The 25,740-nt window shown below is 38.9% G+C and overlaps 1 protein-coding gene across 2 annotated transcripts in view; it reads left to right on the top strand.

The window, feature by feature from the left end:
* The window catches only part of Atp7a (ATPase copper transporting alpha), a 99,540-nt gene that overhangs the window by 33,660 nt on the left and 40,140 nt on the right, over positions 1-25,740 (top strand). For both annotated transcript variants that reach the window (XM_034485395.2, XM_076918634.1), the window contains exon 2: positions 11,307-11,444. In XM_034485395.2, coding sequence (XP_034341286.1) covers positions 11,325-11,444 — 120 coding nt within the window. In that variant the 5' untranslated portion in view covers positions 11,307-11,324. The remainder of the gene's footprint in view (positions 1-11,306; positions 11,445-25,740) is intronic.

The raw sequence follows: 25,740 nt of genomic DNA on the forward strand, positions 1-25,740 counted from the left end.
TTTTTTTTTTGAAATATGATATAGCGTAGGCTAGCTTCGAACATACTATATTGCCCTGAGGTTCTTGATCCTTCTGCTGTCACCTTTCAAGTGCAGGAATTACAGGCATGCCAAAATGTCTGGCTAAGCCTAGTTGTTGTTGTTTTTTTTTTTTTTTAAATAAAACCTAAAACATGCATTCATTTGTTTAACAGTATTCATATGCAGAGCCAAGACCTTTTCTTTATGTTTGGATTCATTAGAAGTCTTCATTTTCTTTTCAAAATGTTTTGGCTATTTTTTATTTTATTTTTGCTTTATATGTTTTGCCTACGTGTATGTCTGTGCACCATGTGTGTGCCTGGAGTGTCCAGACAAGCCTGAAGAGGGTATTAGATCTCCTAGGACTGAAGTTAATACTGTGACCTTTAATACAGTTCTTCATGTTGTGGGGACCCCCAATCCTAAAATTATTTTCATTGCTACTTCATAACTAATTCTGCTACTGTTATAAATCATAATATAAATATTTTTTGAGATAGAGGTTTGCCAAAGAGGCCATACCCCACAGGTTGAGAACTACTGTACTAAAAGGAAGCAAATTTAAGATGTCAGAATTCTTTCAGATTGTAAGGTTATATAGCTATTTAGGCAGTAACTTTACTATTTGCCTTAACTAACTAATTCTAAAGTATTCACCTTTGTTCTCATATGGAGAACAAATCTCTCTTATGTTTTTATTTTATCAGTTTACATAGTATTTAATTTTATCCCACAATCATGAGAAGGCCAGCGGGCACAAAGAGCTTGAAGGTCAAGCCCAACTCTGTTACTGTGCTGACAATTCTGATGGAATGTGGAGTGTGCATTCAAGTAGCAGCCCCCAGAAATTAAGCATGCTGTGGAAACGTCAATATTCAATGTTAGAAGCCAGACCATCCACTAAATTTCTGGAGGTTGCTTAAGAGAACTTCTAATAGAGTGAAATTTGCCTTTTCTCACTTAGAGTGTTCTGAATATTTTCCCTGCATGAAAGTAGAGACCTACATCCTTGTTTTTAATGGCCACCTGCTGTTTACTGCACACGTATTAGGCTTGGTTCTTGTTTGCAGCAACATAAAGTACAACTGACTCACCTAGCCAGAAAAGGAATTTCTTAGTAGGTGATTAGATTGCTTACAGAATCAACATAAATGAGGGTCAGCTTGCCTTGCTTGAGGACCCAATGAACCTAGAATGGAATGAAACCCCACCCCAGGTACAGAGTGGTAAGGACCTTTTCACTAGCACTGTGCTTTCTGGGGACTAATTCCACTGCCGGAATATTATAAAGTTAGTAGTAATTGGGAATTTTGTATTTATGATTAATTCATTATAAACACAAGTTAACATTATCTCTTTATCTTTAAAGGCTGGGTCATATAGTCCAGGCTGACCTCAGACTCACTATGTACATGAAGATGACCTTGGGCTTCTAATTCTCCTGCCTCCACTTCCTTAGTTCTGGAGTTAAGGGCATGATCCACCATGCTCAATTGGTTTGTGTAGTTCCAGGAATGGAACCCAGGAACTTTGTGCATCCTCTGCTAACTGAGCCACACCCCTAGCCCACAAAAGTCTGAGTTAAAATCACAGCTTTATGGGCTGAGGAGATGGCTCATTTGGTGGAGTGCTTTCTGGTTTGTTACTTTAAAAAAAAAAAAAAAAAAACAGGCTCTCCCTGTGTAGCTTTTCTGGAACTCACTCTGCAGACCAGACTGGCCTTGACATTCAGAGATCTATCTGCCTCCCCAGTACTGGAACTAAAGTCATGTGCCACTGCTGCATGGCTAGGTGGAGTACAAAAGCCAGGCAGCACGTGTTTGTAATCTCCGTGCTATGGGGCAGAAATGGCCATATCCCTGCATCTCATTGGCCAGATAGCCTTTCTAACTGAATCATTGAGTGTTCGGTCCCATGAAAAACCCTGTCTCAAAAAAAAAAAGGTACAAAGATACTGAGAAAGACACCTGATATCAACCCCTGTTCTCCACGCATGTATATACATGTACACACCCAAACAAACACAACACAACACTTATCTGTCTCTCTCACATCCATATACCCACAACCTCCCACCCTACGATTCTAGAAAAACATGCCAAGTCATGCCAAGAGCATACAAGAATGCCCTCACAGGTTGTGGTACACCAAACAGATGAAAAGCAAAAATGATTATATACTATATGTGTATTAAGTATGCAAATCTTTTTGGCAAACTAAAGCACACCACTCTACAGAACTCACAAACTCTCTAAGGCTATGTTATGTCCCTTGTAGCTTTTGGTTTTCTTTCTCTTTGCTTCAATTCCCCATTCTAGTTTCTTCTTTCTCTTCCTCTTCTTATTCCTTTTTGAATTTCAGATTCCATCTTGGCTGTGTCTGGCAAGCCAGTTGTTGAATTCTTCAGTCTTCTCAATATCCCAATCTGCAGCCTGACCGTTCAACATTTTTGGGGGGGGGGGGGTAAACAGAGCATGCGAACTTATCATTATCTCTAAAATAATGTATTAGCTCCTTCCACTAGCTTTCACATGAGGACTGCACACAATTAGATTGGTTTTCATTCATTAGATTTCATGTTTTCTAGAATTTTTTTCTTCATTCTGATTCTTGATATGTTTAGTTTTCCTGTTCATTATGTTTTTTTGCAGTCATAGGGGCTGGGGCCATGGGCCAGTAAATACAGTGCTTGCTGTGGAAGCACAAACATCTGAATTTGGATTCCAAGAACCTACATAAATGCCATGTGTGGTGGCATGTGCCTGTAATCTCAGTTCTGGGATGCAGAGACCAGAGGATCCTGGAAGCTTGCTGGCTAACTAGTCTAGCTGAAACAGTGATCTTCAGGTTCAGTGAGAGATCTTGTCTTCAAAATTAAGGTTGAGAGTGATAGTTGATAGATGGTAAATAAAGTAGATCTCAGGCCTCCACATGTGTGCATGTACACACGTGCACACACACACACACACACACACACACTATGAACATTTTATAGAATTGTTAAAATTGTTTCATGTGTTTAAGCGAATTTCAGAGGGGCATATTTCATAGGCATTTGCATCATCCTCTTTCAGTTTTTGGTCTATATGCTGGGAAAAACAAGATTTCTGCACTTGTACTGGCCCTAGCCTCTTCGTTGTCTGTAAATTAAGGAAACAGCCAACACTCCCGCTTTTTTTGAGACAAGGTCTGGTTCTGGAGGTAGAGTTGCCCTCATACTCAGGATCCTCTTACCTCAACCTTTAGAATGCTAGGAAGAGCATCTTTTCACATATCTATTTCCCCTGTATATATCTTCTTTAGGGAGGACATTGGCCTGTTTTGTTTTGCTTTTTTGGATTTTTGAGACAGGGTTTCTCTGTGTAGCCTTTGCTGTCCTAGAATTCACTCAGATCCGCCTGCCTCTGCCTCCTGAGTGCTGGGATTAAAAGCATGCACAGTTTTGAAAATGTTTGCTTGTGTCATGTGTGAAATATGGAGGTCAGACTGCATACAACTTTGGTTGCTGTTCCTTAGGCTCTTTCCACCTTGTTTGATTCAGGATCTCACTGGAACCTGGACCTTTCTGATGAGGCTAAGCTATTTGGCCAGTGGGCATCAGAAATTTCTGTTTCCTCAGTGATGGGATCACAAGTGGACATCACTGTGCTTGCCTTCCTATGAATATGACACCTTTAATATATGTATAGTACACACACACACACACACACACACACACACACACACAAAACCACACCACATGTGCATGTCTGGTGCCTGTGAAGGCCAGATAAAAGTATCAGATCCTCTAGAACTGGAGTTACAGATGATTGTGAGCCACCATGTAGATTCTAGAAATTGAACCCAGGTCCTTAGGTAGAACTACCAGTGTTCTTAACTGCTAAATCATCTCTTTAGCCCAGGACTTTTAAATAATTAACACACTAGTAAGGCTGGCAATATTGCTCAGTTGTAGAATATAGGCCTTTCCCCTGTCAATTTTGGCATGTTTATTGCCCTTGTTCAACTCATGTTTAGACAGCCATGTTGGTGAGATTTCATGGGTATAGCTTCCCTAACATTTCTAGGAGACACAATTTCACAGCAAACGTCCTGTTCATCTGGCCCTTGCAATCTTTCCATTACCATTTTCTGCAGTCATCTCTGAGTCATAAGATCAAAAAAAGTTTTAAATAGATTTTTGTGTTTGCTAAAACAACAATCATCATTATCGACGTAGTGCTATCTTTTATGAAATTAATGACATACTTAAAGTATGTGGTCATAGTTGTTATTTCCAAACTCAGCAAACTTTGTCATTTTTTTGTTGTTTTTGAGACAGGTTTATTGTGTATTCCTGACTTGTCTGAAATTCTCTATGTAGGCCAGGCTGGCCTTGAACTCACAGAGATCCATCTGCACCTGCCTCCCAAGTGCCGGGATTAAAAGTGTGCATCAACACACTTGGTTTCATTATGTTTTTATACTTTACTTCTTCCTAACCAACCAACAAATATGAAACATAGTTTTTTTCAACTTTATATGGATAGTTACATTTTGACAGTGTTTTATTTTCATAGGTAATGTTGTTGCATGTATGATTTGGGATTTTAAAGTACGTATTTCCTCATGAAGAAAGATGTATTGGGGGCTAGCTGGGTTGATTAGTGGTGAGGTCCTCAGAACTGAAAAACAGTGACAAAAATATTATTACAGGAAGTCCTTGATTTGCCTACAAGTTGTATCCGACAAGCTTGAATCAGGTGATTGTTTCGATGGGAGGGTGCATTCCAACCACCAATCTTCTTATAATCTAAGACTGCTGTACCAAGTCCATTTTTAAGTCATAAGAGGGTTGGAAAATAGTTGATTATTTCATGATATCAAATAGGTCAATCTGATTTCCTCCTACTTTCTTGAGGTCATAATAGCTGCCCCGTCTAAAGTAAGAATAGTTTCATACTCTATGGAAACATGCGCTTTTCTTGTAGTCTTACTGGCATGGCAGTAGTTGTTTGGCTCGTAAGTAAAAGGGTTCAGAGAGACCTGAGGAATAGTTATCAGTGTCTCCATCTGTTTTCTTTCCAGGGCAATCATTCTTCCACATTGCTTCATCCTTGGTTTTGCTTTATGGTTTTTGCAAACATTGCCCTATTAAGTTAATCATTTTGATGCTATGAGTAGCCCTGGAGCCCTTCCTGACTTGGCTGTGTGTGTGGCCGCATCTGAGCCTTAGCTCTTTTATTTTAAAGGAGTTTACCATCCTAATTATTATGTAGCCGGATTGTTGAGAGATGGATGTGAAGGTTTTCAGCTATGCAGTACTGTAGGAATCTGAGGGACCTGCATTGCTCTCATTTTGACTTTGTAGAGATGCTGTGACTAGTGTCATTAAAAACGACCAGTAAAGCAAATGGCTTTTTAAAAAAAAATTGAATATTCTGTGCTGTTCTGACTTTACTAGTATTTCTTTTAGTATTAACTCCTAATATTGTAGGAATAGCCATGAGAAGAACAATTATGTTTTAAAACAAACCTCCTACATACTTAACCTGTTTCATCTGGAATCCTAGTCCTTCTGTAATAACAGTTGTCTGATGAGAGAAAGTTAGCACTCACTGTTTTGAAAACAGATTAAGTAGTAGGATTTATTTTCATTTTGAAAGCTTACACAGTTTTAAAAAAGGATGTGTGATATGTAATAACAGTGGGTGGTACTTTTCTGTCTGTTTATAATGCAGTGAAAGCAAATGGGTAGGAAGATTTAAATTGATTTGAAAATATTGTGTAGCTACCTTGGAGGCGTAGTTGTTTAGTGTTGTTTGAATAGCTAGAAACTATTCATTTGTTTAACTAAAAAGACATTATGGTTGCTTGGCTTTTGTTTTTTGAGACAGGGTTTCTTTGTGTAGTTCTCATTGTCACGGAAGACATGGTTTTTGTTGTTTAATTTAACAAAGCAGGCATGTTTATATAGCTCTGATGTTATAGAAATGGGTCACGGGACTATTTTTATGTTTTGAGTCTACTGTTAATCTCTCTAAATTATTTCAGTGTTGGTAACTTCTAATTTTCATATATTCTTTATGTCTTCTTCACTGTTTTCTCTTAAAATTGTCCTTTATCTGTCTGTAAAAATTATTACAGGGCCAGACATAGTGGCACACACCTCTAATCCCAGCACTTGGGAGGCAGAAACAGGAGGAAGCCAGGTAGCCAGGACTACCTTATTTTAAAAACCATTGTATTGATAGTCTGAGGCAGAGGATCATGAGTTTGAGGCCAGCTTAGGCTAAAGACTGTGTCTCAAGAAAAAAATAGTAAGGAGTCAGGCATGCTGTTGCATGCTTATAACCTAGTACGTTGGAGACTGTGACCACCTGTGAGTTTGAGGCCAGCCTAGGATAAGTAAGAATCTGTCTCAAGGGGAAAAAAAACCCAGTTGGGAGTATTTCATGCTTATAGTCCCAGCACTTGGGAGGCTCAAAAACGAGGATATTTCTGTGAATTTGAGGCCAACCTGTGCTACATAGTGAATTCGAGGTCAGTCTGGTATACATACCAAGACCTTGACTGAAAAAATTATAATGAGAGGTCTGTAGGAAGAGGAGAGCCTGTAGCATACTTGTGTGTTCACTGTGCAGCCTAAGAAGTTGAGCATCTGTTTTACTCCTTCGCCTTTTCCAACCTCTGTGTCTTCTTAATGTATGCATGCATATAAACACAATAGAAGATGTTGTTTTATGTTTTTAATTTTTGTGTCCTTATAAGATATTTCACCCCCAATTCTGGGCTTTCTGGGCTTTATCTTGTTGTTCTGGCTCTAGTTCAGAGTTTTTCAGCCTTTGTACTGTTGATATTTGGGGCCAGATAAGTTTTTATGAAGGCCATCCTTCTCCATCACAGGTTGCTTGGTGGTGTCCCTGGCCTATATTCACTGAGAAGCCAATAGTCCTCCCCTTCACCTCTATGTCCCACTTCCACTGAGAATCACTTTTCTACTTTACTCACTTTAAACTGCTGTGACATTATAACAAACCTATGTTTTATTAACCCATGGATGGACACGGATATTTAGGTTGTTTCTAGAATGTCAATTATTAGAAAGACTGTTTCTGCGAGACTTTTGTTCATATTCATTCTCATACCCCACCCCATTTTTATTCTTTCTGACAGGGTCTCACTAATAGCCCTCATTGTCCTGAAACTCACTATGTGGACCAGATTGGTCAAACTTAGGGCAGTCCTCCTATCTCTGCCTCTCAAGTGCTGAGATTACAGGTGAGAGCCACCTCATTCATGCTTTCTTAAGCACATCTGTCAGACTCTCCCTCAGGTAATCTCAGAGGAATGGAAGAGGTTGGCTTCAGTTATATTCATATTTTTAACTCTACCAGATATTGCCACATAATGTCTGTAATTGTAATTTATATTAGCCAGATGAATAAGAACAATAATGTTAGTCTATATGAGTACCTTGCATGGTCAGACTGTATATTTTGCCTGACAAATGATACTCAGTTATTCATTTTAGTTTATATTTCCTTGATTGTCATAAGGATTTTAAAAAATCTATCTGGATGTAACTGTATCCAAAAGAGAATCGACTTTTTTACTAAATGAGAATTTAGTAAGAATTTATAAGAATCTAGAAACCTCCAAATCATGAGGCCTTATATTACAGGAATTTAAAACTAATGTTTGTGCTTCTGTGATGAACTTTAAGAAGTGGTTTTGGGCTGTGTACATGTTGAGTTTTGTGTCAGAGATGACAGTCTAGTCATGATGCTGCTCTTCTTATAGAAATGCCATTGCCATCTGTGTTTAGGGGATGAGTAAACTATTTTAATAACTAGGCATTATTCTCTCAATGTTGTTGAATGCTTTTGTCTCAGAGTCACGCATTATTAATAGCTATATGCCAGGTCTGTCTCTTTGATATTGTGATTTTCCAAAGCCTGCATTTTTTTCATACTATATGACATTTCTTGTATGCTATTTACTGTCGCGAACCCCCCACGCTTGGGCACCAAACTGTTGCGCTTACTGGAGCCTGATGTTGGACGCCAAACTGTTGCAGCCCGTACTGCCCGTTCCGGTCCGAGGGTCAGGGTCTAGCGAGAGAGAGAGTGGGGATAAAGGGGAAGAGACGCGAAGAATGGAGACAAGACAGAGATTCTGATCAAGTCTCTTTTATTGAAGGGAATTCTGAGCTATTTATAGGCTTTTGCCACGTGCCTTGTAGGCACGTGGATACCACGTGCCTTGCAGGTGTTGATATGACGTAAGCCTTATAGGCGTCTATAGCGTGGACAGCACATGCACCGCAATGTCTTGCAGGCGTGGATAGCACATGCGCCTTACAGGCATGTATGGCGTAGATAGCACGTGGACAGCACGTGAACTGCATGCCTTGCAGGCGTGGCTACCACGTGCACCTTGCACCTGGGGCCAGTAAACAGCAACACAAAATATGTGGGATATCAGAGTGTGCTTCAGCTGTTGTAGGCTATTGAAAACCAAATCTTTCGTCAGGGTATATGGTTCCAGATGGCTGCAAAGTTGATCTAGCCGCTTTCTGCTAAAGTCGGCTCCCAACAATTTCCTGAGACATTTTACTAAATGCAGTGCAAGGTTACAATGCTTAGTCTTGATTTTGTACTTAAAGACATTTAAAAATTTAAAGATAGACATAACATGTATTACAAAGTAATTAGATTTGCATATGTGTCCATATGTATGTATTAGCAGTAAGAGGGAGATGGAATCCTTTGAAGTTTTATGTGTGAGATCCAATTGAAAAACAAAGCAAAAGAAAACTGTATGTATTCATAGTTTATTTGCTGTGCTTAAATTGAGGTGTAGTGGGAAATCCAGTTGCATTAATGTAGTTTTCATTTATATTCAGACATTCAGACATTCTCTTCTGATCTGTCTAATACGTAAATCCCACACATTTAAAGGGCCTGTTTTACTTTTTGCGACAAAATACCTAACAAGAAGTAACTTGAAGGATTGGTTTGGTTCATGGTTTGAACCTACGAAAAGATGCTTAACATTATTAGTAATTAGGAAATCTACATCAAAACCACTATGAGATATCTTTTCATACCTATTAAAATGGCTAGGGGAATAGTCAGAGCCAGGGAAATTTCAGCTTTTAGGATGATTAAATAGTAAGATTGCAAGTTCAAAGCCATTTATAGAGGGAGAAAAAGACCTTGTCTCGAAAAATAAACTATCCCCACTCTACACGTATACCATAAGAAGCAGTCAGAAGCAAGTGTCTCTGAGGCGATAAAGAAACTGGCATTCTCATATACTGTTGGTGGGAATTCTCAGTGACATAGCTACTTTGGAAAATGTTCTGGTAGGTCTTCAGACAGTCAATCAGAGTAATATGACACTCTTCAGCATTAAATAAAGGAAATCAAAATTTATGCCAACATTTATAACCTCAGTATTTATAAGAACCAAAAGTGAAAATGGCTCAAATGTCCATCAGCTAACAAATGGATAATCAAAATGGATACTTATTCAACTGTAAAAGCAATGGTATATTGCTGTGTGCTACAATGTGGATTAAAGTTGAAAACAAGCAAAATGAAAGATACCAGTTAACATATTACGTGCTTCCAATAATATGAAGTAACAAGAGGAATTCTATATACACAAAAAATAGATTATTGGTTGCCTAGCACTAACAGTGTTGACCTCGGGAGTTAGGGAGAGGTAGTAAGGGAATAGGGTTTCATTATGAAGTGATAACACTGTTCTAAAATTAGCTGTAGTGATGACTACACATGGGGGGGCATATGTCAAGAACTAGTGAATTTTGCACTTTAAACATGTGAGATATATGTCAGTTATGTCTCAAAGCTTAAAAATGGTCTTGTATATCTTCATGTATAAGAATGTAACTTATGGTGATCAGTGATAGAGCACTTGGATTAGCATGTGCAAGTCCTGGATTTAATCCCCAGCACAAGTAAAAAATTAGCAAAAAACCTGATAAATTAGATGTCATAAAATGTAAAGCTTTTATGTGTCATTGGATGTCATCAAGAGCATTAAAGAATGAAAGTCAGTATATGCAACTTGTTGACATACTTTGAAAATACTCTAACTACAAGAATCTAGACATAAAAACCCACATATTGAGAGAACCCATTTACATGAAATGACCAGTGTAGGCACATCTGTAGAGATAGGAAGTACATCAGTATTTTCTAGGAACTGAGGACATGAAAGTGGGAGCAACTGCTAATGACAGTGGTGATTTTGTTCATTTCCTTTTTATTATCTTGCATGTGTGTGTGCATATGCCAGAGCATGTGAGTGAAGGTCAGAGATCACCTTGGAGAAGTTGATTTCCTCCTTCCAGTGTATGAGTCTCAGGGGTTGAATCAGGTTGTCAGGCTTAGTGATAGGTACTTGTACTTGCTTAGCCATCTTGCCAGCCTGGGGGCTTCTTTTTTGAGGGAAATGAAAATGTTCTGCAACCATGTGATCATCATGGTTGTTCATCTTTTCAATGTGTCAAAAGCCAGTGAACTGAAACACTTGAAAGACTTGAATTTCTTAGCATGTGAATTATATTCCAGTTTCAGAATGAGCACATGGGGCCAGGAGATGGCCAAATTAAGGGGCTTGGCACCAAGCCTTATGTCCGGAGTTTGATCCCTTGGAATTCACATGGTGAAAAGACAGAACCAATTCCCACAAGTTGTGCTCTGACCTCTCTTATGTGCAAAAACACACATTCCCCTGCCCTCTTATTTATTTGACTCTTAATTGTTACTATGTAAGTTGAGCTGGTCTTGAACTATTTTTTAACCTATTTAATTTTATGCAGATGGGTGTTTTGCCTGCATGTATGTCTGTATACCATGTGTGCCTGGTGTTCAAGAAGGGCAGTAGTGGGTATTGGATCCCCTGAAACTTGAATTAAAGATGGTTGTGGATGCTAGGAATTAAATCCAGGCTCTCAGGAAGAATAGCCAGTGTTCTTGATTGAATAGCTATCTCTCTAATGCCTGGCCTTGAATTCTTTATTTAGATCAGGCTGGCCTTGATATACCCCTGCCACAGCCTCCCAAGTCTTGAGATTACAGAATGCACCACGACAGCTGTAGTCACACAATGCCTTTTGTGAGTTAGACTTGGAAATTATATTTTCTCATGTCCATCGTAATCTATTCATTAGAAGCATCGCCAAGTCTAAGACACACTCATGGTGGCGTGTAGGACAAGGTGAGTAAAGATTATTTCTATGGTTAAATTAATGATTTTATTGTCTCTAACAGGAATGTAAAGACATCAAAATGGAGCCAAGTATAGATGCAAATTCAATTACTATCACCGTTGAGGGAATGACATGTATTTCCTGTGTCCGGACCATTGAGCAGCAGATTGGGAAAGTGAATGGTGTCCATCACATTAAAGTAAGTTATTCTTTGTAAATTAGTAAGATGCCATCAACAAGAATTCTGTTAAGAATAGCTTCTAGGGCTGGAGAGATGGCTCAGCAGTTAAGAGCACTGGCTGCTCTTCCAGGGGTCCTGAGTTTAATTCCCAGCAACCACATGGTGGCTCACAACCATCTGTAATGGGGTCTGATGCCCTCTTCTGCTGTGTCTGAAGACAGCTACAGTGTGTGTACTCATATACATAAAATAAATAAATCTTTAAAAAAGAAAACAAGCCTGCGAGCACATAGGGAGGGACACATGGCTCCAGCTATGTACGGGAGCATGGCCTTGTCAGGCATAGGTGGGAGAGGAGATGATTCGTCCCATGAAGGCTGGATGCCCCAGTGTAGGGGAATTTGGGGGTGGGGATGTGGGACTGGGAGGGTGGGTGGGGGCACATCCTCATAGAAGCAGGAGGAGGGGGGATGGGATAGGGGGTTCCTGGGTGGGGGGGGAAAGGGGATCACATCTGAAATGTAAATAAAATATTTAATAAAAAGAAAACGATAACATCTAATATTGCAATTGAAACAATCATACCAACACATTTGACAAATATAGTACATTACACTGCTAACTCTGATACTAAATAATCTGTAATTATTATAATTAATAATAATAATTACTAATCCAATTAATTCTGTTTTAAAGGGAAAAAAGTCAGACATTGTTGAGGCAGGAGTCTAGGAGTCTAAAGACCAGCCTGGGTAACGTGATCAGTCCAAGCCGTTCCCCCCCCTTAAAAAAAAAAGAGCACTGTTCAAACATGGACTCCACTGTGGTGATATATGTGTGCGGTTTTTAACTCCCGATTTCTACCATTTTATTTGAAAAAGGGTCCTGTTGTGTAACCCAAAGTGGCCTTGAGCTCAGGAGCCTCCTGCCTCAACCTCTAGTGCTAGATTATAGGTGTATAGATCATGACCCGATTTACTTCTCACTTCATGCTGGATGAAAATATATAATCTCAGAGAATGAGCTAGGAGTTTTATCTTTTATAGCATGGTCGTCATTTTGTGATTCCAGTTGATATGAACTACATAGAACCTTCTACATCGTTATTATCACTTAGCATTCTCTGAGCATCCGCAGGTCCGCCAGTGCACTCACTGTGCCTGCAGCAGGATTGCAGCTTGAATTTAGGGCCTCGCCCATGTTAGGCAGGAGCTCTGGCACTGAGCTATATACCTAGCCAGTTACTTACTTTGATTTATTTTGGGGGTTTTGAAACAAAATCGTGCTGGGCTGGCCTGGCAGACTGTGCCTTAGTTGTACCTCAAACTCTAAGTCTTCTTTCCTCAGTTTTCTGAATGCTGGGATTACAGGCATGGGCTGCATGTCTGCTGAGGCTCAGGCAGTTAAGAAAGCCTTCCCAGCACTATAGAGGGCACCTGTGGCTGACATTTGTTTGTTTTGTTTTGTTTTGTTTTTTCGAGACAGGGTTTCTCTGTGTAGCCCTGGCTGTCCTGGAACTCACTCTGCAGACCAGGCTGGTCTCAAACTCAGAAATCCACCTGACTCTGCCTCCCAAGTGCTGGGATTAAAGGTGTGTGCCACCACCGCCCGGTGACATTTTTTTTTTTTTAATTTTAGTATTATATTTCTTTTTGGAGGTGGCTAGCGGGACAGGATCTATTTGTATAGCCAGGCTTGTCATGGACTATAACTTAAGCTAGCCTCAAATTTGTGATTTATCTGTCTCAGCCTCCCAAGTACTAGGATTATAGATGGGGGCCACCCTGCCTGCCAGTTGCTTGACATTTTCTTAAGAGTATTTTTTATTGTCTTGTTTTGTTTGTTTGAAACATGGTCTAAGTAGCTCAAGCCAAGGCTATCCTTGAACTCCTGATCTTCCCACTTCCAGTCTTCCAAGTACTGGAATTAGGATTACAAACATAAGCCATCTTGCCTGGCTAAGAATACTTATTTGATGAAGTGTTTCAGATATACAGAAGTAGAGAAACTAGTGCAAGAGACCCCCACATCTAGGCAACTCCTTGCTATTTGTTTACGTGATATCATCACCAGTTGAATTTGCTAAGGTGCTATGCTCCTGCTGCAGAGTTGGTCTAGGCCTTCCTGCCTATTGAATGTAGTAAGGTAGAGATCCCTGGCTAGTGGATTCTAATTATAGATTTTTTTTCTTCATATATATATCTGTGTATCATGTGCATGTGGTGCCTTTCAGGCCAGGAAAGGGCACTAGATTCTCTTGGACTGGAGTTATAAATGGTTGTGAGCCGCCATGTGGGTGCTGGCAATTGAACTACTATCCTCTGGGATAACAGTCAGTTCTCTTGAGCACTGAGCCATCCCTCTACCCTCTGGTTTTTGCCTTTTGTATTTTGAGACAGGGTCTCTGTGGCCTAGGGTGGCCTGGAATTTGCAGTGATTTTCCTGCCTTTCTTTCCCAAATGCTGGAGTTAGAGGTGCATGCCACAATGTTTGGCTTCAAGCTTAATTTTTTTAGAAACTAAATGCACATATTTATGTATGTGTGTTATATGAATGTATGTGTCTCTGTACTCATGGAAGCTAGACGTCTCCATGCCATTGCCTTCCTGAATGCTCTCCAACTGGATTATTTTAGGTAGGGTCTCTTAGTAACCTGAAGCTTACCAGTTGGCTACATTTGCTAGCTCGTACACCCCAGTGATTCCCTTGTGTCTTTCTCCTCAGCACTAGGAATACTGGTGTTTGGTACCACACCTGAATGTTTATGTGGGATCTGGGACCTGAGTTTGATAGGGGTAAGGCTCTAAACCAAGGGGGCCATGCAGTTTCTCCCGTAGTTTGCTCCCTTACCCCTGTCTCTTTTAGCCTTTTGAGAGTCTCAGCGCTGCGATTAATTTATCCAATTTCACCAGTTTCCCACACACTCATCCTCCCCTGTCCTGCAGCTTATCCATTGAGGTCACGGAAATGAACAAAGAGCCCCTTTCTTGTCACAGGGTTGAAGATTCCCGAGTGTGCTTGGGAGGAGGCAGGACAATTGTTAGGATGAGGCTGACTGGCTTCATAGCAAATCCCAGCTCAAACTGGGCCACATAGCAAGACTCTGGCTCAAAAATAATTTGTTTGAAGATTCCTATTATAATAACAGTAATACACAGAACCGTTTTCTTAAATATTAAGCTACAAATTGTTTAGACTTGAGCATGCTTATTTTTTACTGCTAGAGCTTAATGAGTTAATTCCAGTATATAGTGTCCTTGCTGGATTTTGTTCTCATTTGTACAGTGTACCTGGCATCCTAATATTTGTTTTTACCATTTAAAAAATTACCTTATAGTGATGGTAGTTGTATTTTTTGGAGGTTTTCTGTAGTTTTGCTTTTATACAATGCCCATTATAATGCTGTTGGAAAGTAAATGCCACTTTGGAATTTGATCAGCTTGCTTCAATCTCAGAATGCTTTTTCTGTGAGCAGTTGAGATCCATATGCAAATATTGCATCCTTAGATATGCTACTAAGGGTAGATATTTTTGAGATGGGGTCTCATTATGTGGCCACAGTGCATAGCTGAAGCTGGTCTCATACTTGTGGCAGTCCTCTTGCCTCACCCTCCGGGGTGCTGGTATCACAGGTATAAGCTTCCAGATTTTAATATTTTAAAGGGACCTTTGTCCAAATATAGACCTGATTTAGCACATAATTTAAAATAGAGGATTCACTAAATTTCACTTTTTATGAACATATTACATTGGATCTAGAAGTTTTGTGTATCCGTAGATTATATACTTACTTGGTCTCTGCATTATCTAAATCTTTAACTACTTAGTCACCAGAGATGTCAGATGGTTTTTGGTTTTTCAGAGAAATACAGAATTTATACTTTATTGTCTGTATAATATTCTTGTTCATGATTCTTCCCAGCATCTTGAACAGACTGCTGTGTTCACTTTGTTTTGATTACAAAACATTGACTAAATGGCACATCATGATTCTTTTTGAATTTCTTTAACTCCAGAGTCATGTGAGAGTATTCATGTGCGTTTGGCTTCTCTTTACTAAGTAAGAATTTGTAGGTACTTTTCTTCATCTCTTTCCTACTCTTGGTTAGAGCAGATGGAACAAACTGTGGGTTCAGTTTAGTATTTGCCTAGAGAGAAGCAGTGTCCTGCTGTCTTGACTCTGATCAGCCAAGGCTAAGCGGACAGCTGTGCGTAAGCTTCACTCCCGTCTTTTGATTTGTGTTGCCTGAAGTTTTCTTCCCAGTGTCATCCATGTGAACCAACCTAGGCATGCACTTGCCGTCTTCACATGCTTCAGATATAGATTTTTTTTAAGGTTATTAATTTTCTACCTTGGCCTGATTCCTCTACTTCTTACCAACAACCCAGAAAGGATTAGTATGGCTGGCCTTCACGTTCTTTGGCAAGAGAGCCAGGTTGGAAAAGCTGAGAAGTAAGGGGTAATTATCTCATTTATTCCCTATGCTACAGGTTTCCTAAATACACTTATCTCCCCAAATAGCTAAAATTGTAAAAAATGTTTACATGATATTTATGAGTTATAGCTATATCAAATTAGATGAATGCTTCGTGGTTTGTCAGTTAGGGAAGATGATAAGCAAGGAAAGTCTGCATCCTTCAGGCTTCAAGCTTTAAAATGCGTTCATTTCAATAAGTAATAAGTATGACACATCTACTAGGTTTATTCATAAATGAACAGCTTTAACTCCACCTGAGTTAAGGTAGCTCTGCATCAGGAGGCCAAAACAGAAGTGAAATCTACAGTTGTATCTGTGCTAATTGTAGTAAAGCCATTTAGGCACAGTTGCTAGCTCACCTAATTTTTCTTCAAGTTGGTTACTTGCTGTCTACTGACAACTTAGATAAACCTTTAACCCGTGTCTAGTAAACTCTATTGAGTATTTGTTTCTCTTAAAACATCTGTGCATAACTATAGGTCTAGATTCTACTTAACAAAATATTTATGCATTAATTTTGTTTTATGTATGAGTGCCTGAGTGTATGTATGTGCTCTACATGTGAGCATGTACTAGAAAGAGACTGAAAGAGGATGTTGGATTGTCTGGAACTAGAATTACAGGCAGTTATGAGCTACCCAGTGTGATACTGTGAAGTGAATCTGGATCCTCTGAAACAACAGCCGGTGCTCTTAACCTAGCTCTTCAGTCCCCTCTACTTTTTTTCTTAAGGCAGAGTCTCAACTCTACCAGGTAAGTCTCAAACTCAGTCTGTAGCTGAGGATGCCCTTAAATTCTTGATCTTCCTCTCTTACTCTGAAGTACTGAGGATATAGGCTACCATGTTAGGCAGCTGTTTTTGTGGTACTGGAGATTGAAAGTTGGGCCTTATGTATGCTAGAAAGCCCTCCATCCCAAGCTAGATTCTATTTTAATATTTTCAAACACATTGCTATTTCTCAAAGCAGGCACATCCCACTCAGATGTAAAATCCCTATTTCCACTTCTAATAAAGGTCTGTTTAAAGTCAGACAAATGTTAGTGCATCTTGATTAAACAGTAAAGGTAGAAGAACGGGGCTGTAATATGAAAGCACGTTGGGATTTATATGAATCCTGGTGTTGGATACTGAAGGCTGCACTTTCCAGGGCACATTTGTAATTTGATTGCTAAACCTGAAAAGAAACACAGCAGCCCTTTCCAGCTTTACCTCTCCCCGGGCTCTGTCAAAAGCTTTTTATTAAATAGGATACATTGTGACCTTTTTTTCCCTTTCCTTTGAAAATATTTTGCTATTAAGCCTCTAGACTCAGAGATTTATTGTGAAGTTAATGAAACTTTAGTTTCAGAGCTTCTGTCTGCATTAACTTCCCTCTAAGACTCTGGAAAGTCTCAGATGTGTTCATATGAATATGCGTTTTGTTTGCTTGCTTTGAGACTGGGCCTCACTATCACCCAAGTTGGCTTTGAACTCGTGACCTTCTGTATGCTTGCTTCACTCTGCCTGACTTATTTTGCTTTTATGTTGGAACTTAGCCAAAAGGCTAAGAAGTGATATAGGTTCTCTTTGTGTAGCCAAGGCAGGATTTGAGCTTGCCTCAGTCTCCTAAGGGCAGGGATTGTAAATATGTTCTACATCCACAGTCATGGTTTGTACAGTTTGCAAAAGCAATTTTTAGCAGCCTCTTAATAGACTACTGTACTTTCCTCTTCACCTCTCCCTCTTAACAAAGGTTCCCTTTGTGCTGAATGGTTGATGTATATATAATCATTTGGACAATCTAAGGTTGGGGTGGTTGAGTTGGAGCTATGCGTAGTTTAAGGTTACTAGGCTAGTTGGCTTTGGGTGGTTGGTTCTTGGTTCAGTCTGTTTAGTGAAGTTTTTATTAGGAATTATGGTATAGGAATGGCTCCCCATTGATTATGCTGCCTCCCCTAGGATCTTAGCATGTAGATGCCATTCTTGAAAGAAAACTATAATTTTATATAGATTTTATATAAATGTACATAATTGTATATAAATTGTTTTATGAAAATATAAAAGAATAGCATTCCCTCAGAGGGTATATAAGATTAGTCAGTGCACAAGGAATTATGAAATGCCCTGAAATCTTATAGCTTATGTGTGAAAGAAACTCAAGACTTCCCTCCAACTTGCCAGCAGCTATAAAAACTGAATGCTTAATTGTAATGCTGGAAAGGACCTTTCAAACAATGGCTGAACAAATATTCTAGGACTAGTGATGGATGCTAGGGGTAGGTACAGCATTCTATCATCAGCACTGGAGAACAGACAGAGGAAACTACCATTCAGTCTGCAGGAAAAATGGAATCATTTTTCCATACAGAAAATGATTTTATGAAATCATCAGCACCAAATAACTATATAGTTCAAAGTATAGGTAAAGAAGCTTGATTATAGAGATGTTTCAAATATCATTAAGATGTTAGTTTTATGGAAGTTTATGACACTTTGATGTGTGTTTGACAGACTCTCACTATGTAGCCTTGGATGTTTTGGAACTCTCAATATAGTCTAGCCTCCAGGCCTTAGAGATGAACCTGCTTCTTTCTTTCTAGTGCTAGGATTACAGATGTACATCACCATATGTAACTAAACCTTTATCTTTGGAAAGTTTATAATTTGTGCTCTTTCTCTCACTCGCTCTGTTGCTCTCTCGTTTACTCTCACACACATGTAGTAAAAAAAAATTTAAAAGAAGTTTGTAACTTGTAGTTTCTTTATGCATGTACGTGCATGACAGTCTTGCTGTTTAGCTCAGGCTGGCCTTCAACTCTTGATCCCTCAGTCTCTGAGTGTTGGGATTACAGGCTTGTACCTCAATGGACCGATGTAACTTGTAATTTTTTTGTTTTATATTCAAACTACTTACTTCTGTCTAGAATTTTGCTATTTGTAGTTTTATGGTTTTTTTCCTTATAGAAGGTGCCTCCAATTGTTTGTCTCAGAGGCCCTCAAAAGTGGATTTGTTTCTTCCTAGGCACCATTTATAAAATTGCCTTTGTTCAGACATAATTTATAGTCAGAATGTAGTTCAATATGGCAATATACAAATACTGATCACTTTTAAAAGAATTTAAAGGTTTAAATTTTCTGGATCATAACTTTTGAGGTTATACTATGTTGCCAGTGTCTTTTTATGTGTAAACGATGCAGGGCCTTACACATACAAGACAAACACTCTAGCGCTGGACTATATCCACAGCTTCTGTGAAGCCAATTTTAAAAGCAGGTTTTGGAAAACAAAATTGAGATTTAGGCAAGGAGCCCTTGCTAGTGTTTGGAGTGAAATAATAAACCTGTGATGTTGAAATGAATGAGGCTATTTTATTGAGTCAGTGGAAGACATTGAAGCTTTAACTCAAAGAGAGTGGAGAGCCAGGAAGTCTCTAATTCTGAAATAAATGGAATGGCACTATTTACCTTTTTAGCTTTAGTGTGTAAATTCATTTTGGAAATTTTGTCTGAAATTGTATTGTTATTGAGTGTAATATTCGTATTTTTCCTGCTAGAGCTATCACAGTAGACTTTAAAGGGATTAACCTGAAGTATAATTGAATTACCCCAGTGGTCTGTTCAAAGGAAACATAACATGGGCAGATAATGTGACGATCTTTCTCTGTGATTGTTGGGCTTTTGTGAAGTGGGAATGTAAAATCAAATTTTGTTAGATACAAGAATTGAATGGCTGCAAAGGTTAATGCCTTATTAACCTGAAACTTAGAATGCTAACTTCTGGAGTATGTTCTCCCTTTACTCATGGAAGTGTAGCTTACTCCCTTACATAGAGTAGCCCTTCACAGTGATCTCCTGGGGAACTGGGGAGATGCTTTAGTGCATAAAGTATTTGCTGCACAAGCAGGAGAAACAGAGGACCAGAATTTGGATCCCTTGCACCCAGGTAAATTCCAGGTGGGTGTAAAATAAAGTGGTGAGTGGTGGAGGATGGCAGTGGCAGTAAATGTACCTGAAAATGTGAACACATAAATCCATATGCATTATACACCATGGACATACTGGAAAAGGATCTAGTGCTAGCGGTTACTAAATTCCTTCTGTGGTTCAATAGACACATTCCTTGTTCCTCTTAGGATAACTTAAGGTTTTTGTTAAAAGGGAGTATGAATGTTGATTGTTTTTCAAACTGATGCCCTCTTACCAACACTATATATATTAGGATAAGACAAGATTCTGATTATTATAAATATTGGTGAATAGGAACTGTAGAGCTTGCTGTCCTTGTAGAGGACCAGAGTTCAGTTCCCAGCACCCATATGGCTGCTCACAACCATCTGTAACTCCAGGTTCAGAAAATTTGATGCCCTCTTGTGGACTCTGTGTACATCAGCCATGCATATGGAACACATACATACAATGCCAGGCCAACAGTCACATAAAATAAAAAAACAAATAAATCTTTAAAAATAAACATTAACGAGTAACCATGCATCCACAAAGATAATGCCAGTTATTCAAAGAACCTTAGGTTCTGAAATCTAGTCCAAAGATCAAAGAAAGGTCGATTCCAAGATAAACCTAGCAGCAGGGAAGTGGTATATTTCTCTTTTTACTGCTGTGTTTGGATTTTTGCATGAATAACATGCATTTGTTGTATATTTTTGAAGCAATTGAAATCTATTAGAATGAGATTTGACAAATTACTCAATTTACAAATAACTTACTTTGTGAAAAGCACTGTTAATATTTTTTTTTACCAATCTATGAAATCTTTGTCTCATCTTAAAATATTTGAAGTTTTAGATTGTTTTTGAATTATTGCCTTAGTTCTAAGAATTGCCTTTTGCAGGCTCATAATTGACTTAATAGTTGTAAGTGGTAAGCTTTATTTTGATTGGTGGGATCGGTTAAATACTTGCTGTTTGTGTGTGTGCATGCATATGAGAGACAGACAGATATTCATGTGTGGAGATTGGAGGACAAGTTGTGGGATTTGGTTCTCTTCTTTCATAATATAGGTTCTGGGACTCAATCTTGAGTTGTTATACTTGGTGGTAAGTACCTTTATCCACTAAGCCATCTTCCTGGCACATTTTTAAGGTTTTATAGAACAATAGAGCTAAAAAGGAATATTTGTGTGGTTTATTCAGGAAACTGAAGAGATGGGATGATTTTTCTAAGGTTTTTACTTTTTATATTGTCTCAGAATAGAGCATACAGTTTGCATAGAAATTGTATGTAGAAAAGTGTACTGTGCCGGGCGGTGGTGGCGCACGCCTTTAATCCCAGCACTTGGGAGGCAGAGGCAGGCGGATTTCTGAGTTCGAGGCCAGCCTGGAACTACAAAGTGAGTTCCAGGACAGCCAGGACTACACAGAGAAACCCTGTCTCGAAAACCAAAAAAAAAAAAAAAGAAAAAAAAAAGAAAAGTGTACTGCATCTGGGTGTTGGAATTGCAGGTATGAGCCACCATTCCTAGTTTTGTGTCTAAATTTTATGTTTAACACTTCAAAAGACTTACAAAGTTATAAGCACTAATATAAATTATATGGATAATTCTCACCCTCTCTACATTGTGGTGGTGGTGAGGTGGTGTAGCATCAAAGTTGATGCATAGTAGATGACTGTGGAACTGTGCGCCTTCTGTCAGCAGGCGGGTGCCACTGCGCCAGTTGTTGCTGAGACCACAGAGTACCATTAGTTCTTTTCCTTTGTTCTCACCCACTACTGCCTTCTAACCAGTGTATGCTCCTCTGTCTCTAGTGCTTCCTAGGCTGTTCTGATTACATTCAAAGGGACTCTACATAATGGAAAATAGTTTCTCTGAAAATGAAAACAACAGCATTGGTTCCTAATACAAAATTCTGTAGTAACTTTGGCACAGTGTGGGGAATTGGAGGAGGTGATTTAGGGACGAGAGGAGCATATGAAAGGAGAGCTGCTCAGGCCTGGAATCACATTGTTTCCAGCAATTTCCAGCTCTCCACAGCCTTGCCGGCTTTGCCTCACCATTGTCTCTAGCAGCCAGTACAATGCCAGGCGCATAATGGACGCTCAGTAAATATGTGCTAGGTAAATAAATGCCAATTTAGGACCCAAGGTTTTGGCACAAAGAACTGTCTGTGATGATTCTGAGCTATTGTGTGACCTTTTTCTCAAAAGGAAGTTTTGCTTCTTTTGAAACTTTAGGTTTCTAAAGTCTCTTTGTTGTAAGTTGAATGTTAACATCACCAATCCCCCAAAGTGATCTGTGCTAAGCATGGCTGTCTAGCCTTAAAACATAGAAGTAGAAGTAACTAAATCAGGTTGTGTCTTCTTCATCTGCACTATGAATACTGGGAAACATTACTTTATATTTATTATTGTTGTTTGAGATAGGGCTTCATCAAGCCCAAGCTGGCCTCAAACTTGCTATGTGGGCCTACCCCCCCCCCCCCCAGCAAAATAGGTTACAAACCATTTAAAAAGACATATCAGCTATAATATATTGAAACTTTAAAAGAAAAAGAATCATTTAAGTTAGTACTTTTAAATATGCAGTGGTCCCCACCTTAGGGCTGTGAAAGACTCTTCAGCAGTGATGGACGCGTTTTCTATATGCCTCACTGCTGTCACAGGCACTAGCCATTATAGCCATTCACTTGTAGGGAGTAACACTCAGTTATGGGATTTTTAGCCTTACTTGAATTTTTTACTTAAAAAAGTCATGTAGAACCAGATGTGGTAGCGCATATCTGTCTGCATTCAGAAGGTTGAGGAGGGAGGATTGTGAGCTTGAAGTAAAACACGGGCCACAGTTACGCCCTATATAAACATTTTTACTATTTAACAATATTGACTTTTTTTATGTGTATAATAATTAGGACTTTTTCCTTTAAATTTTTTTCTTATTTTTGCATTAAAGTCAGAGTTCTAGGCATTTTTATTTTTGTGAATGTTAATGTCACCGAATAGAATAGGTTCCCATCTTGGTGAGTACAAAAGCTAAAACAAGTACAGCTAAAGCAGAAAGGCATGGAGAAAGACTTATTACCTACAGCAGTGAAGGTGATTGCAGTATTGTTTCCAAAGCAGTGCTTGCCTGTTACTAAGGAAGCTTGGGGCTTTTTTTCCTTTTATTCAGGAATCCTACATATTTTCATGTAGAGGCTGGCCCATTGTTGAGCATGCTCAGTTTAGCAGTATATTCCTGACTGTGTCCAGTTTAAGGTCATAATTTAAGAAGGAAAGATAATAGACAAAGTTTGTGTCATGCTTAGCCTAAGGTAGTGGAGCACATGTTCAAAAAGGTTAGGATAAGGAATGCTTCTGGGCATGTTCAGTTTGTATCATAAAGTTTTAGCTGAAAAGAAGATAACTATTTGAAGGTATCTTAATGTAGGAGTTTACTCCTGAATGTTTCTGCCCCATGTAGTGGCTCTCAGAAATGCATGTGTGGATTCATTAAACACCACCACCACCACCACCACCAGCAGCAGCAGCAGCAGCAGCATTAGGCAGCAAAATGCTACCATCCCTGAAACCTCCCTGTACTTATGCATAAGCCCTGACAACCAGTGATCTGTTCTCCCACTTCCCGTTTTGCTAGACTGTCTTAAATTAACTTAAAGCCTTTTCTTTGCAACACTCAAGATTACCAGAGGTCCTTGCACAGGCTAAGAAAATATACAACTATGCTACACTCGGATTTGTTTCCTTAATCAGAATGTCATGGGCCTCAGATGAGTGAGACTAAAAGAGATCTATTTAATAACATGAGGAACTGCATTGATAGTGGCTGCCATTCATTATACTGTATGTTTTAAAAAGCTATATGTCTATAAACTATAATTTGAAAAAAAGTTTGTTTTAATTTATTTATTTTTTATTTTATATGTATGGGTGTTTTTACCTGCATGTAGTTTTATGCCTTCAGAGAGCATTGGAGCCCCTGGTACTGGAGTTACCATAAGTTAAATAACTGGAGTTAAATAAGTTTGTGAGCTGCCACATGGGTGATGGGGATTGAACCAGGGTCCTCTGCAAGAGTAGCAAATACTCTTACTGAGCCATCTTTCCAGCCCCAAGCTTTATTTACTTTTATTTTATATATATGGGTATTTTGCTTCTATGTATATCTGTACACCATGTACATGTGCAGTGCCCATGGAGGCAAGAAGATCTTGTTGAGTCTAGATGATGGTGGAACTGGAGTTACAGATAGTTGTTAGCTGCAATGTGCTGCTGGGAATTGAATCCCTGTTCTCTGAAAGAGGAGTCAGTGCTCTTAGTCATCTTTCTAGACCCTGTACGTTATCTTTTAAGGCAAGGCCTTACTATTGGTCCAGGCTGGACTATAATTTGCACTATAGCCCATGCTGACCTTGAACTCACAATCCTCCTACCTCATCTCCCTGAATACAGGAATAACAGGAGTTCATCATCATGCATAGCTTTTATTTCTCTGCCTTTTCATGGAAAATGTTATATGATATAATCTAAAACCAATATAAATTATTTTTCCATTTCTATTTTGGATCATTTATGCTAGTGCTCTCTTCTAAAACTTAAAAAATAAAGCTAGTCAATTAGAGTTATCTGAGCTGTAGGAACCTCTCTGTGCCATGATCACATTTCAATCTTTGGTTTTTGAGACAGGGTTTCTCTGTGTAGCTGTGACTGTCTTGGAACTAACTCTGTAGACCAGGTTGGCCTTTAACTTGGAGATCTATCCGCCTGCCTCTGCCTTCTGAGTGCTGGGATCAGAGGCGTGCACCACCATTGCCTGTCCATATTTCAAGTGTTTATCAAATGCATTGTTATCAGTTACAAAGATAAAGGAAGAAATAAAAAAAATTAAGTTCATTAACATATGCAAAGGGAACTAGAGAGATGGCATAGTTTAAGAGCACTGTCTGGTTTTCCAGAATGTGTGGGTTGGATGCCCAGAACCTACAAGATGCCTAACAACTACCTGAAACTCCTGTTCTATGGGATACTGTGACCTGTTCTGGTTTCTTTTGATAATACATATACATTTTGCACAGATATACATGCAGCCAAAACACCCAAACACATTTTTTTAAATCTAAAGGAAAAAAATTAAACAGAATATTTAACTGTACAGTTATCACAGAGAATTTAAAAGGAGATTACCTACCATAAATTACTTTAGTTTTTTTTGTATTTTTTGTTGTATGGAACAAACCTTGTACTAGGAATAATAATGGTACCTATCTTTTAACTGTCATTTGCACATTATTCTGCTGCTATCTCAAAATGAACAGTTCTTGCATTGAATTAATCATGTATCCTTTCCTTCTAATCTGCTAAGTACCTCTTGTTTCCCTTCTCTTTCATATCATTTAACAGCACTAACATGTGCCTACTGGCCCAAACTAGAAAACTAAAAGTCATCCTACTCAGTGTCCTTACCATTTATCTGCATCTCTATCTGTATCTGCTAAGCATGTCTTAGAACTGCCTCTGTTCCCCTTTTTCTCATGTCCATGTCTTAATTCAGAGGTTGTATTATGCTGTTCTTGCAATTGGAGTAGCATCCTAGTTGGTATTTCTCCAGCCACTCCATCATCTTCTATACTGCTTCTGCAATAATTCTTATCCAAAATACAGATCTCATGCCTTCTTCCTGTGTAACTTTTTCATGGCACTCTATTACCACTAAGGTAAAGTACAAACTATTATTGACATAAGAACTCATAATAGAACAATTTTTTCATCCCCAGGCTATCACACTTTTCTACATTTGTGCTTCCATTTGTCTGCAGTTTCCTCATATGTCATGAATCCATTTGTATTTTAGTACATATTATTTTCTCTAGGGAGCTTTTTTTTAAAGCTGTAGTCTCAGAGATTA

This window comes from Arvicanthis niloticus, chromosome X, assembly GCF_011762505.2.
Source record: "Arvicanthis niloticus isolate mArvNil1 chromosome X, mArvNil1.pat.X, whole genome shotgun sequence".
Lineage (NCBI taxonomy): Eukaryota > Metazoa > Chordata > Mammalia > Rodentia > Muridae > Arvicanthis > Arvicanthis niloticus.